This window comes from Gymnodraco acuticeps, unplaced genomic scaffold (genome assembly GCF_902827175.1).
Source record: "Gymnodraco acuticeps unplaced genomic scaffold, fGymAcu1.1, whole genome shotgun sequence".
Classification (NCBI taxonomy): Eukaryota; Metazoa; Chordata; class Actinopteri; order Perciformes; family Bathydraconidae; genus Gymnodraco; species Gymnodraco acuticeps.
In genome coordinates, this window is record NW_022992216.1 from 2,338,225 (window position 1) to 2,355,584 (window position 17,360).

At 42.5% G+C, this 17,360-nt stretch overlaps 1 protein-coding gene across 1 annotated transcript in view; it reads left to right on the plus strand.

Annotated features, from left to right (window-relative positions):
• The window catches only part of znf423 (zinc finger protein 423), a 157,226-nt gene that overhangs the window by 36,607 nt on the left and 103,259 nt on the right, over window positions 1–17,360 (plus strand). Inside the window, 1 exon segment of the mRNA XM_034205890.1 lies at window positions 7,073–7,267. Within this exon segment, the coding sequence (XP_034061781.1) occupies window positions 7,073–7,267 (195 nt within the window).

Below are 17,360 nucleotides of genomic sequence, written 5' to 3' on the forward strand. Positions count from 1 at the left end.
GTTACCAATGCTTACTGTTTATTTGATACCCATTTGGTAATGCAATTAATAAAAACAACAAGGTTTGGGTTCGTTCTTCAGATGACTGTGACGTTAACGTGTAAGCTCAATAATGAACTCCAGCTCAACCAACCATATTGTAATATCTAACTAATCATCTTGAAATATGACATTAATAATTGTAATATACACACATCTTATTGTGAGGTTGATTTCACATACACTACTTCGACATTAGCTTGTCTACATACTTGAGCATAGCCAATTTAAATTAACCTTAGATGCATACAGTTCTACCTACATAATAAAATATCTCTAAGTTACAAGGATGTAACCTTATTTTATCAACCTCAAACAGAAGCCGTTTGTTCAACAGTATTATCCCACTTAACACTTGTCTATTTCGTTGTAACCTTTATATATACAGTCTATGATTTTAACTTGGAGGCTACGATTACAATCGTTAGCACCGATGTAGCTACCACTAGCTTACATGCTAACCCAAGCCTTACCATTCATTACGTAGCTGATTAAAATCATTAACACATAAATAAAGCACTCGAATTTCACTTACCGCATTCATGCACCGTCTGTTTTAACCGCAGAGCGAGTCACAATAGTCCGATATATAAGCATGAAGAATAAACAACCACGGCCGGCTACAAGTTGTGTTTCCTGGATGAGCTGAGCAGGCAGAGTCCCTGTAGCTAGCTTCACGGAGCAGCTAGCAGAGAGACAAGAAGCTAACAGCGGCAGGCACTTGACAGAGCCGTCACTCAATGTGACCACGCCCTAATTTATGCACAAACTTTAAGACCTAATATAAATAAAAAGGTCGCGTTAGAAAACAATTCACTTACAGATCCATAATCATGAAGGTGGAATCTAACTATATCGATAATAAAAATGTATGGAGCCAGGGGTAGAAACATGTTTTTTTCTGCTGTAAAGTTGGGCATTTTAACATGGGGTCTATGGAAATTGCTCCTTTCTGCAGCCATCGCCTATCGGCCAATATATGAACTACAGTGTGTGGCACTTCCGTATTGGCTTCCCGGCTCTACCCCACAGTTTGCCGCTTGCTCGGGACTTGACTTGGACTTGAGCCTTCTTACTTGAGGTGACTTGATAATTTAATTCAGGGATCTCCAACACGCCGATCGCGAGATGCCGCTAGAAGAGCAGACTCCCGTCGGGGAGAGCAGAATCTCCAGCCGCTTCTACTCTTGCTGAGAATCCATGCAGGCAGGGGCGGGTCTTTATTTAGCTGGGCCACCATGCGGCCAATCATATGCGAGGACACACTAGGATCATACCATTATGTGAAAGAACGGTGGGGGGCAGACGCTCCAAAGACAGCAGGTGTAGTGGTACAGGTCAGCTACAGAGCGACGGGGAGCCTGATTTAAATGCAAGCGCGTTGGAAAAAGTCAAGAAATTAGCGAAAACCGAAAAAATGAGTAACCACTCAGGATTTATTGTCAGAGGTGGGAGAAGTTCAGATCTTGTACTTGAGTAAAAGTACCAGAGTGTAGGAATACTCGGTTACAATAAAAAGTTCTGCATTCAAAATGTTACAAGTAAAAGTACAAAAGTATTGGCATCAACATATAGTTAAAGTACCACCTGCAGAGGGATCTAGATTCAGGTGTTCTTTTCCCCAGAGCCCGCCTCGCTGCACATTATCCCTTGCATAAAGATAGATTGTGGGTCCCTCATAACATGTTGTACACAGCGGAAATAAACATTCTGGTCACCTCAACATCAGGGATCTTATACATTAAACTCCTTCTGAATCAAACCGTCACGGTAGCCTTACCTTACTTATCCCTCTTAAAATAGAAGAAAACACGTTACTTTACCAGCATTAAATTATTAATGTGACTAATAAAGAGCAATTTGATTATTAAGTATTATTTTGTTGATCAATGTCATTACATTTGGTGAAAAGCACATAAGGACTTGTTTAAGACTCGTTTTGTCAAAGTTTAGGACTTGGACTTGCCTTGAACTTGCCCATCCTGACTTGAGACTTGACTTGGACTTGAGCGCAAAGACTTGAGACTTGACTTGGACTTGAGCGCAAAGACTTGAGTGCAAAGACTTGAGTGCAAAGACTTGAGTGCAAAGACTTGAGACTTGACTCAGACTTGAGCGCAACGACTTGAGACTTGACTCGGACTTGCAAAACAATGACTTGGTCCCACCTCTGCTATTTTATGAATACAAATATATCTGATTGCATATTTTTTTCATTTAAAAGAAAATAGACAGTAGTTAAATTGGTAGTAAGACCTTGCTTATCTGTTTGTTACAATGTTGAGGGGTTTCCTTGTCCTTGGGATCCTTGTCCCGGGTCTAAATGATTATAAAATAAATGAGTCTAACATTGATTGTGCTACTTTTAACCAATAACTCCAACACATTGCAAAACAGACCAAGATTAACAGTAAAGTCTGTTTTGCTCCAATGAGGTGTCAAGGAAATCTCTATATATATATATACTTGCAAAGATATCTGACAGTGACAACATAACAATACAACCCAGTTAATGACAACAGCTGTTTTGTGCTTTGTTCTGACAGAAAATGATTGATCACAACTTAAAGGGAACGGCAAGTTTGGCTGGCAAGGTTATGATTAGTCGACCGCTTAGAGATATCCTGGCCCTTACCAAATCACGAACAATGTGTTGGAGTTATAGCCAATAGAAGCATGAGTGTTACATAGTAATCTTACTATGTTCTGGAAGTAAACAAAGGAGTCCAAACTGCCTCTGGCGTGAAGTTTTAAGCCTTTGCAGATCATTTACATGCACACAAACCTATATAACACACAACAGGAAAAGGAAACTCCAAAAAGCATAACAGGATACCATCATTTCAGTTTTTGATTTTAAACCCTGTGCTTTTGGTAGTGACTCATTGAGAACTATTTTAGACCAGACCTTTGTACTAAAAAGCACCAAGACAGCCCAAGTAGACACACACTGTGTCCTGGACAGGAGGTCTTTTGCCACAGTTTCAGTTTGGTAATCACCATAACAGCTACAGTCTCTAGTAGGAGCTTACAGTGGCTGCACTCTCTTAAAGCCCCCCATTTACTTCACTCTGAGATCTATAAGAGGATACATAATTATCCTGTCCATGTGAGGAGACCCGTGTGCAAATATAAAACACCACCAACTGTGTTAGCCACTCTCACCCCTTTATCTTCTTCTGTTCTGACACCCATCTCACTCCCTCTCCCTTTATCCCACCACTGCACAAATAAAAAAGAAAACTACAAGCAGTCAAAGGGAAAATGAGGGATAGATGAGGACCGAGGGGTGCAAGATGGTGAGGTTTCATCTGGCTCCTCCCTCTGTTGCTATGACAGCAGGTTGTGCTGGCATGTACTGGAGTTGGCACTGCCCTCACCTCTGGCATCAGGGCACCCTGGGGACGGTGTGTGCATGTTGTGTGCATGTTGTGTGCATGTTGTGTGCATGCTTGCCCCTCAAAGACATAAAGAAGATGCTGCACAACAAATATTTAACAATGTATAACAATTTGGAGAGAGCATTTTTTCCAATCCATACTCAGTGGAGTCATTTGGTCCCAAGATGTTAACATAATTCTTATTCAAAAGGTACATATTTCTCATTTAAATTAAAACAACCCTTCTATTTTCATGTCCTCCCCGTTTTTACTGTGTGGATTTAATCTTAAACCACACTTGAAATAATGAATACTTCAGCAAACGACTCCAAGCACTGTGGTCTCTATTTTTTAAAATGACTGAGTTTAGAGATTGGAGGAAAAGTAGGGATCTTAATCCTTTAGACAGAGTCTTAGGGTGTCTAATGGATACCAGTGCGTCCAAAACTAATTAAAATAATAATAATATCTATTACTTTTTAACAAGAAGTATATAATATAAACAATACTATATTTTTGGGAAATGAATTTGTGCAATTACTAGATTTTCTAAATCTGTATTGGAGGCATTTATGTTACTGGTATCGGTCTTACTCTAGAAAAGATCCACGACAGTCAAAAATTATTTAGTACAGCATTTAAAAACAATGCTGAGAAATAAACGGCGGTAGATGAAAGGATCTGTCCAAAGTACTTTATGGCCCGGATTTTTGTCATTGAGTTCTAATGGATCAAACTGTACCGAGTGTCCGATACCCTTATATATATATTAGTTAATGTGCAGCATTTTACTGCAGTTTTAACAAAGAACAAACAATAAGTGGAGTTGTTTTTTTTGTCCTGAGTTTATAACAACATTTATATCATTATAAGGAAGCAACGTTGGCTAATAATCCAATCATGTGCTTTGAATTTACTCAAGAACACATTAATGGGATATCTGGTACAACTATTTTCAACCATACAACACAACTGCACACACTCCAGCGTGCGCGGATATGTGTCCGCAGGTGTGTCCCTACCTACATATCCAGTGTGTGCAAATCTGTGTGTGTTTTTGTGACCAGCGTGCATCCACCTGGTGTGTGTGTGAGCGTGGCCGTGACCGAGTGTGTGTATGTGTGTGTGTTTTGTCAGCCAAGGGGCCACTTTCTCTCCCCGGCCAGCCGGTGCTCTCACCACTGGACAGATGGCCAACACCCTCCCTCTCTTCCTCACCATCCCTTCATCCATCCCTTCTTCTATCCCTTCATCAGTGTCTTCCCCCCCAAACACCCCATCACCTCAGTCCCCGTTCCCCACCTCCCAGCATCCCTCCATCCCATCACACCTCTCCCATAATAAATCAGAGTGGAATGGATTTGTGAACCGCTCTCTAATCTGTTTCACTTTCTCACTTAAACTCGTTGATTAAGATACAGTTACTCTTTTTAGAATAACATTCAACAAGGCATATCTCAAGGGCCATAAATAGCACATCAAGAAAAAAAAGTGTTTCTGCCCATTAAAACAATTCTTGTAGCTCCTAATGGAAAAAAAGCTGAATTAAAGCTTAATCTTTTTTGACCCACGATTGCACTCACTAAAGACGGTCCACTTTAATAAAAGTAATGGAGTGTATTGATTATCTGTAATGGCCAGTAACAGAGATTTAAGATGCCTGTTAAATACAGGTGCTCGTAATGTATACAAACATCGTATCCTCTGCAAACCTCTTTTTAGCCGTTTAGAAAGGATTTCCCGTTTTAGAATATTCACACCTTTTTTGTTCAAACAGTTCAATCCCCTGACTGCCACTGCAGTCGACATGCCGTTGTTTCCTTGGGCAAGACACTTCACCCTAATTTGCTCCTGTGGGTATTGTCCACAGTATTGATGTATAACATGTCTGATTTAAAGGGGACCTATCATGCAAAATGCACTTTTTGTTGTTTTTTATACATAAAGATGTGTCCCCGGTGTGTCAGGGAACTCACGCAGCGTCAGAAAATAAAACCCTCGCTCTTTTCCTCCGTACCCAAATCTCTAAAAACGGGGGTAAAATAGAGCTGATCCAGATTTGCGTCCGATATGACGTAATATTGGAAATGTGGACACACAGCACTATCAGTAAAGTTTCTATCAGAAATAATGCCCGACTGTTTTGGACGTAATATGGTCGGTGTTTACATTAGCATCGCTAACATTCAGAGCTAATCTGTACTGGAGAGCATGTGTGTGAAGAAGCAGGAAATAAAAAGGAACTCACCTTGTGGTATAACCGGCAAGAGAGAAAGCTCCATACTGTTTGAGAAATAATCCTTGATAATCCATGATATGGCGTTTCATCACGGCAGAATCTCCCGGTAGAATCTCCCGCATGAGCTCAGCCCTCATTACATTACATTACATTGCATTTAGCTGACGCTTTTGCTGGTGCGTTCGACCAACAAGATACAAACTTGAAGAAAACAGAATCATATAAGTACATCAGGTTTCATAGAGCAAAAACATTTCAAGTGCTACTCAACTGGCTTTAGATAAGCCAGTCCTTTATAAGTATATAAGTGCTTTGTTAATAGTTCTATCGCTCTAAGTGGAGTCGAAAGAGATGAGTTTTCAGTCTGTGCCGGAAGGTGTGTAAGCTTTCTGCTGTCCTGATGTCAATGGGGAGCTCATTCCACCATTTTGGAGCTTTTTTTTTCAAGCGTTATACCCCAAATCAGCACTTTTGAAACATATTTTGAGCAAAACACTTCATAGACATGTTTTTTATATATCTGAGACCTATGCTATTGCCTAAAGATTGTATAATAGGTGCACTTTAAGTCATATGTAATGTAAAGCGATTTGAGAACTTGTAAAACCGCTAAAATAAATGCAATTATTTACAACTATTGACAAAAAACACACCGACATGGTGATCAGGGTACTGCCGCTGTCCAAATATGTTAAAGCTAATATAAGTGAAATAATCCATGTGGTTTTCAGATGGAGAAGGTAACGGAAAACTCAATAGACCGGACTTCTTTCTGCGGATCGATATGACTAGCTTTGAATGTCCTTAGCAACAGTCTGTTCTCCTTAGCAGCGGTCTGTTTTCAACTAAGCTGTCTAATAACCCAATTTATTCTCTGGATGTTGCTCTGAGGTTCAATCATTTGAGACAGAAGCTCGTGACATCTGTAAAGGAGCAGAGAGCACACTTTTTCTACCATCCTTTCCCCTCCTCTCCTCTCTTCTAAAGCCAGTGTCTTCAGTGTCAGTCCTTTTGGATCCTTAGCGTTTATAATGTGATAATAAGGTGTGAAAATGGAGACACAATGGAGCAGTGAGGATTGGGCCGACACAGCCTTCCACTGGTCCCCTCTCACACTCTCCCTGTCTGCTAATCCAGGACACACACACACGTTCACACACACTCCTTCACACACTGGGGCAATGTTCCACACATCACAATTAATTCGAGTTTCACATGTCATTATTCAAATAAAGCAGGTACAGAGACCAGTAAATGCATGTCAAACCCAAAATGGAAGCGCAAACGATAAGAAACAAAGTCATAGTATATATAGAGGACAGTGAAGATGTCAATTAGATCTGAGCTGGTAACAAACAACAAGCATGCGTACGCTTCTGAACCCATGCTCATAACGTTGTGTGTGTTTCCCCAGAAGTCCCAGCGTCCAACAGAGAGGCAGATCTCAAAGAAGGTCATGGGACGGGCGCTGAGGATGGAGAACATGAGGAGCACGATGACCGCGACGATGACCTTGATGACGAGAACATCTTCACCTGTGACAACTGTCAGCATGACTTTGACTGTCTGGCTGAGCTCACTGAACACAGAACCAACCACTGCCCAGCCGGTAAGCTTGTAAATGTGGCTGTTGTGATATATGTACTGTGTTTATATAATCTGTGGTCACAGTTTCTGATGTTTCCCACAAAACCACAGCAGCTAAATGTCCAACGCTATTGCAGTTCGATGACACATATCACACACTTAAATATATAATATTTATATGTTAAATATAATTTTATTTTATAAAGTTAAAAGGAAATAAAACTTGAGAGGAAGAAAATCATATTTGTCTCGCAGTTTCACCTTTAGCAGTTAGCATTTTACAAAAATCACATTTTCGTTTTGTTGTGGTCATTTTCAGAACTTTCAGAAAACTTACTAAAAAATAATTTTGGTGGTAAGTTACGCTGCACGTACTTATTGTAATGTAAACAAAAAATGCCGTTAAAGTAACAGGCATGTAATACCCCCCCCCACACACACACACACACACGCACATGCACACGCACACAAAAGCTGTTATTGGTACCCGTGTAATTAATGAAGGGGCTGGAAGGAATGCGGTGGGGGCATCTGGTTCCTACAGATTAATCCAAATGCTCACTTAGCAAGCCAACATGCGCGCACACACCTTCACACACACATTCACACGTTCTCGCTACTGCAAGGCAGTGTGCCTCTTAGCATATGAGAAAGTGTGTGTTTACCTTTGATATGGGGGATGAAGAAATAGGAGAAGGGGGGGTGGAGGGCTTTGTTGAAACTGCTAAAGATAGTGTTTCCAGAGACTGTAATGTAGATGGTGAGACCCCTGCCTCAGCAACCTCTAATTCACCCGCTGGGTCGACACCCAATCCCAGCAGAGTGAGGGATGCTTGGACATGCAGGATCCATCTTAAACACGGGAGGATCCTGTGTTTTTCTTTTCTTTCAGATTTAGACCTTTAGTTTTGTTCCACTTGAGCCTGGTTAACCTTGGCCGTGTAGTCAAATCATACACTCAGTAAGTAAATAAGTACGCCATGATGTACCTACCATACTTATATTTGTGTTCTTTTAAAAAATGAGGAACACATTTAAGCTTTTCAAATGTGTTCTTAGTATTTTGTTCCATCTCTCCCAGACACTCACAGACACACCCGCACACACACATTCAGAGAGAATCTCACCACCAAAAGTGCAGGGCTGATGTGGCCTGTGATTTCAGAACAGGAGTCTAGGGATGGCTACATGTTGCTGAGTGAGAAAGCAGAGGGAGGGAGGAAAGTAGGGAGGAAGGGTGAGAGGGAACACAGAAGAGAGAAATGAAATGAAATGATAAAACATGTTTTCCCCATGAGAACGACTGGTTGAGATTGCAGAGTAATCCCCCAGCCCAGCGGGATGTGTGTGCACTTGCAGGCAGGGATTTGTGTACGTTCATATATGTGTTGGTCTGATGTGTATGTGTGTATGAAGTAAGTGGGACCATAGCTTTCTGGTTATTATTGAGAAGAAGGCTAAATTAAAACACATGGACTAAAGAATCCTTTTAAGTTCTCTGTTTGAACCCCTGGGAGCCGGTTTAGTAGGAGGGCATCACACACACATACACACACGCGCACACACAGAGCCTGCTGGGGATAGACACACACCACGTTGGATCTGCATGAGAGTTAATGTGTTCATGCCTTTTGTAGTTTGATGGTATTTGTCCCTGAGCAAGTCCCTTCACAACAATTAAAAAAAAATCAGCCATCTTGGTTGTCAGATGTAGTAAGCTAGCTATGATGTATTATGACAAAAATACATATAATCAGTGTTGTGCTAGTTACTGAAAACCAGTAACTAGTTACCATTACTAGTTACTTCATGTCAAAAGTAACTCAGTCACTTTACTAGTTACGTACACAAAAAGTAATGCGTTACTGTGAAAAGTAACGTTTTAGTTACTTAAAAAAAGGGCTCCCATTAATGCCCTTATAGCCTTCATTTCAGTACTGTTATTGCATTGGAGAATAATACAATCTGTTGATCAACTTGACATGCATTATATGCAATCTGGATTGCATCGATATTAGCTGGCTTTCCATTTTTGTATATTCTTTCTCCAGGTAGTTGGAAAAAGTTTTCCGTCCTATATGCCGTGTGCCGCCCGGACATGCTATCATGCTAACTAGCTCCCTGAACGCGGGTGACTCCACTGTAGCAATAGCCTGCATGTGTTCTACAACATACCGTGCAATGGCTTTATCGACTTTTCCCTGGATAACAGTCCTTTGGTTAAAATCCAGCCGCTGTTGCTTAGGTGGAGGTGGAGTGGCGTCGGCTGAGTCTCTGTGGTCTTAGCTACTAGCTTCGTCCCAGCATGTTGTTTTTGCAGATGTTTTAAGATATTTGAATTACTGGTTTGGGCAGTAGATAGGATCTTTGACCCGCCAAGACACAACTTACATTTAACTAAAACGTTCTTTTCTTTGTGCTCGACAAAAGTGAAATAGTGAGAATATCTCCAGGTGGAGAAACTAGACTTGAGCTCCGCTGCCGCCATGATAGTCTTGTTAGTAAACAACACAAACACGCCCACAGCCCGTCTCCGCAGGTGACACAGGAAGTACATTTACTCAAGTACTGTACTTAAGTACAGTTCTCATCTCTGTTCGCCTGGCTGTTGACTATATAAAAAAACTAACGGAGTAACGCACCATGTAGTAACGGTAACTGAGTTACTGAATTTAAAAAGTAATGCGTTAGAGTACTAGTTACTATCAAAAATAACGGCGTTACAGTAACGCGTTACTTGTAACGCGTTAGTCCCAACACTGCATATAATACAAGACGTTTGGGAACTATCTACAATCTAAATTGCTCCCATTCAGTCATTAATACAACACATTGCTTGGCCAATACTCATTTGAACACAGATTGTAGACAACTTAGTTTAATTTCCCAATAAAATGGTGCAGAAATGAGTCTTTGAACCTGGAAATGAGTTAGCTTTTTTAGCACTTCCGGGTTCCTTTGTCTAGAAGTCAATGATTTGTACCTGTTTTTGGTTAGAATCCTGAAATAAGGTATGTCATTGACGCATATTTATAGGATTTTCACATTTTGTTCGACAGTATAAAATGTGTCGGTAAATACTCCCATTGTGGATGTCCAAAGTTTTTTTTTGACTTAAAAACAACTGGTGCTAACAGATGTCTTAAGGAATGTACTAAACGTCATGACAGCAAAACATGTGATAACAAATATCACAAGACAGAAAAACATCTTATTTTCAGACTGACAAAACAGTGAATATGTTACATGAACTTCAATAGGATGAGGTTTTTACATGTGAACAAAGTTCTCTTACTTGACACAAATACATTTTCATGCAATACAACATGAACTTTTAACCTTTCAGTACTCAGTGCCAAAGTTTCACTTCAACGTGTTGTCCACTGTCAGCAATCTCTGATGTACATCTGTGGCCCCCAGGCGCTGGCTTGAGAACCACCATATTAGTAAGCGATGAATTCTCTGCAGAAAAAAAACACTGGTATCTGTAATGCTAACTATACTGTTGTAGAAAATGGGTCCCAAGTTAGCAGCTAGCTGTGGCTATAACATGGAATGGGTCCCAGGTGCGAGAGTGAAGCACCAAGTAATTCAGTGCCACTCTAGCAGAAGGCCTATAAAGAGGCACCATTAATTTGAGTGGAAATTGGACAAACACACTCACACACACACACTGTGACGCAGATCAATGACACATAAATATGTGTACACCCACTCCAACACGCACATACCCACAGACCCCTCACATCTGGTTAATGTAATGCCACAAGAGCCTGGCTGCCCAGCTGGTTGTTGTGTGTGTGTGTGTGTGTGTGTGTGTGTGTGTGTGTGTGTGTGTGTGTGTGTGTGTGTGTGTGTGTGTGTGTGTGTGGTGTGTGTGGTGTTGTGTGTGTGTGTGTGTGTGTGTGTGTGTGGTGTGTGTGTGTGTGTGTGTGTGTGTGTGTGTGTGTGTGTGTGTGTGTGTGTGTGTGTGTGTGTGTGTGTGTGTGTGTGTGTGTTGTGTGTGTGTGTGTGTGTGTGTGTGTGTGTGTGTGTGTGTGTGTGTGTGTGGTGTGTGTGTGTGTGTGTGTGTGTGTGTGTGTGTGTGTGTGTGTGTGTGTGTGTGTGTGTGTGTGTGTGTGTGCTTGTGCTTTGATTACAATAGCATTGTTATTCTGTTCCATTATAGCTTTAAGCCGGTGTGACAGCTCTGTTTTTAAATCGTGGATAAGATACTCATTGTATGCGTGGGTGTATGTGTGTAAACTAATTTCACTGACACAGCAGTTTCAATGAACCATGTCATTATATGTACATGTACATACTACTGTATGTAGTAACACACGGTATTGTCAATAGTAATTGTAATGGTAGGCTACCGTGTAGAGTATGTTAAACTGCAGCCCTCCATTGTACAAGAGCCTTATCGTGAGAGCCTTATCGTTTTTGATTTATTCAACATGTTTTAGAGACCCTGTCAACTTACTTTCTCAGTGTATATAGTGTAATAGCTATATTTGTGATGTGTGTGTACGACTTTTAGTACATGTTGGTCTTCATCCTGTGTGTGCAAAAATACTGAGCAAGAGTGAGTCGGGGGAGCGTCGATGGGTCTCAGTAGGAGTCAGAATGTGGAGCAGAGGCTCCCTGAGGAGAGGAGGAGTGGGGAAAAAAATCCCTCCAAGGGTTCAAATGGAGAACATTCTCTGCTCTGCCACATGAACACACATACATACACATCCCATGAGGGGATCCCAAGCCATCTTACCAACCACCACATTCCAAGGTTGGGTCAATTAGGAAGTGTATAGACCTTTAAACACTCACACACTGTTTTAAAACTCCTATAGTGGTGGAACGAAGACGTATTATTTAGGCCGTTCCAAAAGTTAGCATTGCAAGGGCTCCCTCGTCAAAAGTCATTGGAATTCCATTGGATTGCAGAAAAGATCTGTGGCTAACACACCTTTATGATGCCAACATGTTTTGTTCAACAGGCTAATCTTCACATATTTAAACCGTTTTTTTTTGGTTTTTGAAGCGTAAATGCAATCGCCCGAAGTAAAAAGCTAATACAATGCTAAAAAACAAACTACATCACGGTCGCATAACTTCACTCCACCTTCTCTAATGTTCGCTGTGTCGGCACATGCGGAAACTGTTGTTTTTACAGAGAAGCTTTGGACATTTATGCACGGGGTTTGATGTATTTTGTGTCCTAGACCAAAATGTGAAAATCTTGTGTTAACCAAATACCCTATTTTAGGAATCTTACCAAAACCTTGTCCAAAAAAACATTGACTTTAAGACGATGGAACCAGAAGTGTTAAAACTGCTAACTCATTCCCTGGTTTGAGGACTCATCCCTTCTCCGGACACCCTGTTTTCTTGCAGCCATTGTCTATTTACTTTACATATATTTAAAAGCTGCACATGTAAACAGTGATCTATACTCAGGCAAGGTGTGAGTGAGATGGAGACCAAAAGGTGAAAGATTGTTCAAAAAAGGTTGAGGTGGAAGAGGAAGTGACGAGAAGGTAGGCAGCGAGTAAACGAGGGAGCCTACCTAGTCAAGGCAGGGGGGCGGAAACTGCCGCTGTCATTGACAAATAGCGAGTCATTAACCCAGCTAGTCGATTCATGGTGTGTGTGTGTGAGAGCCAGATACTGTGCATACTCTCCGAAGGTATTTGTGAGGTCTCAGTTAATTGATCACATACAGCTGCACTCTCGTCTATTCTCTTTCCTCTCTCAGCGGGGGGGCAGACTTCCAGGGAGCCCAGGCTTGCTGGGAGGCAGGGGGAAGACTGAGGAAGGAAAATAGAATTGGAAAAAGAGTAACTAGGGACATGATGAAGACAGGTGAAGAGGAGGAGGGCTGGAATATGGAGGTAGAAAGGGAAGAGGAGAAAAACATGGAGGAGAGCGCGTCTGTTAGTGCAGGGGCCCTTGGGTGACTGGTTTGCCTCCCGCGGGACATCTCCCCACTGCTAAGCTCTTACCGTCTGTCGCAACCCGCTGTCACATATATACACACACATGCAGAGGGACACCCTCTCGAGCACAGAGTAACACACACACACACACCTCGCCACGTCTGTCGTCAGGATAGCAGCTGAGTCCTGTGAGGCCAAGACTCTTATTAAAACCACAGATCACTTTCTACAAGAGAGGGAGGTTAGAGGGGTGTAATCTGAAACAAAATTACAGACGGTCCCTTGCTCTGTGTGTGTGTGTGTGTGTGTGTGTGTGTGTGTGTGTGTGTGTGTGTGTGTGTGTGTGTGTGTGTGTGTGTGGTGTGTGTGTGTGTGTGTGTGTGTGTGTGTGTGTGTGTGTGTGTGGTGTGTGTGTGTGTGTGTGTGTGTGTGTGTGTGTGTGTGTGTGTGTGTGTGTGTGTGTGTGTGTGTGTGTGTGTGTGTGTGTGTGTGTGTGTGTGTGTGTGTGTGTGTGTGTGTGTGTGTGTGTGTGTGTGTGTGTGTGTGTGTGTGTGTGTGTGTGTGTGTGTGTGTAGGTAGCGTGTAGCAGTTGAGAAAATAAATATCCTAGTAGTTTCCTTCATGGTCACTCCTTATTATTTCTCTCATCGGCTTTCATCCTCTTAGCTCCTGTCTGTTTTCCCTCTCCCTCCCTCTTGCACTTTTCATCACCATGTGCACCCCCCCCCATACCCAAACCCCCCCACCTTCCCTCTGTGTCTCTGTACCCGGGGGTGGCCTGAAGATTCCTGTGCTAAGCCCTTGGCATACATACAAGTGCACAGCGCGCACACAGACACAGCTGGCTGCCGCTCAGGTTTTCCAGGGAGAGGAGAGGGGGGAGGGTTGGGTGGGAGAGAGGAGAGAAGTAGAAGAAGAAGAGGGGGGATACAACATGCAGAGAGGGAGAGGGGAGGGATGGCACGGAGGGGGTGAGACGGAGAAGGGTTGTTGTGAAGTCATTTTTCATCACAGGGTTCATTTTTCACCGCAGAGTTCTCCCACTCTCTACACCGCTCTATTTCTCTTTATCTATCCTCTCCTCTTCCCGTTCCCCTCCCTTGATCCCGCTTTGTCTCTCTTTATCTTCCCTTTTTCCCCCGTCGTCCTCTCTCTCCCCCCCCTCTCACCTCTTTCTCTCTCCATCTTGCCTAAACTATCTCCCTCTCTTTCAGCCTACTTTCTCCTTTATGAAATATGGATGGGAGCAATTTTGGGCGCGTGGAGAGGTTTGCAGTCGGAGGGAGGGATGGAACTTGGGAACTGGAAGGAGGGGGGGGGGCAGAAAGGGAGAAGAGGGAGGGAGCTCGTGTCTCAGCAGACGTGCCTTGTGCATGCACCTAAACACCTCACTGAGCAATCTGTCAACATGTCAGCAACACATGTTTGGTAAAAAAAAAGGCAGAAAAAGCGTTTGGAAGGAGAGGGTGAAAAAAGCCTCTCTCCTCTTCCAGTGGGAGTAATGGCTCCCACCAGGGCTCTGGAAATGCTTTGAATTCAGCAGTTTTCTATTGCGGGGACCTCCCCCGGGGGCGTCTTTTTACAATGCCTGCATCTCAGAAATTTGAGCCCGAGGACCCCTGGGGGCGTCCTTTCATAATGCCTGAAAATGTAGGGTTATATTGTGTGCTCTTCCCCATGGGGCTTTTATTAATACCTGTATTCACGGCCACTGGAAATGACACAGGCAGCGCTGCAGGGGCCCGCGCTCGCTCCAGGAAGGGAGAAAGACTCTGCAGGGACGTTTTCTCTCTTCTCCTCTCTCTTCCCTTCTTTTTCTTGCCTCCTCCCTCTCCCCCTACTTTGACTCTCTTCCCTTTTTCGTACTTAATGCAAGAGTGAAAGAGAAGAATGTGCCAAAGGACACAAGAAGTGTGTTGTGTGTGTGTTGGCACCCACGAACCCCCTTGCATTCAGCCCTACTTTGCTCCGAGGAAAAGAAACACTCGATTACAAATGTAACTTCCCTCTTCCCCTTTTCTTTCCCTCTCATCTCTCCCTCTCTCTCTCTGTCCTTGTGTGCCTGCCTGCAGATCTTCCAAAGAGTAAATATTTGTGTGTGTGCATGTAGAAACAAATCTATAGTCCGGTACAGTGTGTGATTTTTCTCGCTGCATAAGGCAGAGACAGAGACGAGTGCTTCTGTCTGCAAACATTCATTAGAATTCTGCAGCCAAAGGGTTTACAGCTTCTTTCTGCGTGTCAATGTGTTTGTGTGTGGGTTTTTATTGATCAAATATTTACACAGTCAGATTATAGAAATTTACATTTACATATCTTTGAATAAATAAATAAAATAGTTTGATCTCCTGAGTCCGACTGTTTAGATTTCAGATTTAGACGTTGCACTCTGACTGTTTCCGTCATGACTGGACATTACATTTTCCTGATTAATCTTTAGATGCACTCGTGTTACGAAACAAGGGACGCTTGTGTGGGTGTAAAGAGTTTTGACAAAACTTTATCAGTCAAATCCAGGTAAAAACACTGTTTGGTTTTACTTTTAAATAATTTTTTTGTAGATGTATCATGTCTTAATTAATCCTAACCCGTTCTCAAACCAATCAGTGCCCAACCATATCTGGCCAAAGTTATGTTTCCTGATGCACGTAACGACACAGCTGACATGTCAAATTAGAAATTTTTTACAGTTGCTAATATTTGTTTATCCTGGCTAATTGCAGTATCAACGTCAGAATAACTGTGATACCCTCCTTGAAGTCTGACAGGCTCTTCGTTGGCGTTCTTTCAGACCCAGCACTCTTCCTAACCACCTTTTTATAAAATGCGAGACATTTCTCACTCTGATCAACTTGTCAAATGCTCTGCCTCGTGGAGTTCACAGGCTTTTCTCTCCTCCGGGGGTTTATTTGAGCATCTTGTCAGCAACATGGTCAGAGGCAACCAACTGGTTATCTGTTGGATAAACAAACACACAAGTTGAGGGACTGTGATTAATGACGTCCCTCCAGAACAGATTTTCAGCATCAAGCTGCTCGACGTGTTGACACAAGATATAGAAAAACATGGAATTAGAAGGTTATCTCAAATGATTAACCTCATTTCATGATACATAACATTGCTGAGGAGTGTAACATAGATCAATACAGTGACCCCAGAAGGGTTTACAATATCCTCCTATCCAGAAGCAATATCCTCAGTCTGAAACATGCTCTTCAAAACTCCTCACCAGAGCACATACCTCTACCTTATGGAATTGATTGTCTTCAATGGTGTCATTCCATCAAGCCCCCAGTAAGTGAGTCGGAAGATCATCAAATGTTTCTAGTGGTCAAACGGTGGTAATAGACTTCCATGTCAGTCTGTGACTTGCCAGGATGGAGACTCGAGCCCTTATTTAAGTCATTAGGGACTAAAAGTTTTATGCAATCAAGTATGAAGAAAACGCAATTGCTCATGCTCTTTGCCCCACATGGACGTGGAAGATCCAGGGAAGATCCAAAAAAGGTCCAGGGAAGATTCAGGAAAGATCCAGGAAGGTTCCGTGAAGATCCAAGGAAGATGCAATGGAGATTCAGCGAAGATCTTGCTATTTTTGTTCTTAACAGTCAGGCTATTTTAGCTTCACCCGTAACTGAGCAACTTTGATTGTAATGAACCAGGCCCCGCCTCAAGCGCTGTATCCAGTCAGTGCACTTTATATATCCATGCATTAAGTAAAGTGTTTCATGGTCCAAAATGGCTACTATTTCCACTACACCTGTCAATGTGTGAAGGGGTTTTGTCCAGTAAACAAACACAGGTACATGTCATTGATTTATTTTCATTGCACACCAAAACCTTCTGGACCACAACCCCATGACTGTGTTTTTAGAAATGCTTGATCCCTAATGTTGTGGCTTGGTGTGTTTGTGTTGCTGTTTCGGAAATGTAGCTGTGTGTGTGTGTGTGTGTGTGTGTGTGTGTGTGTGTGTGTGTGTGTGTGTGTGTGTGTGTGTGTGTGTGTGTGTGTGTGTGTGTGTGTGTGTGTGTGTGTGTGTGTGTGTGTGTGTGTGTGTGTGTGGTGTGTGTGTGTGTGTGTGTGTGTGTGTGTGTGTGTGTGTGTGTGTGTGTGTGTGTGTGTGTGTGTGTGTGTGTGTGTGTGTGTGTGTGTGTGTGTGTGTGTGTGTGTGTGTGTGTTCTCTATTCTATATTTGTGTG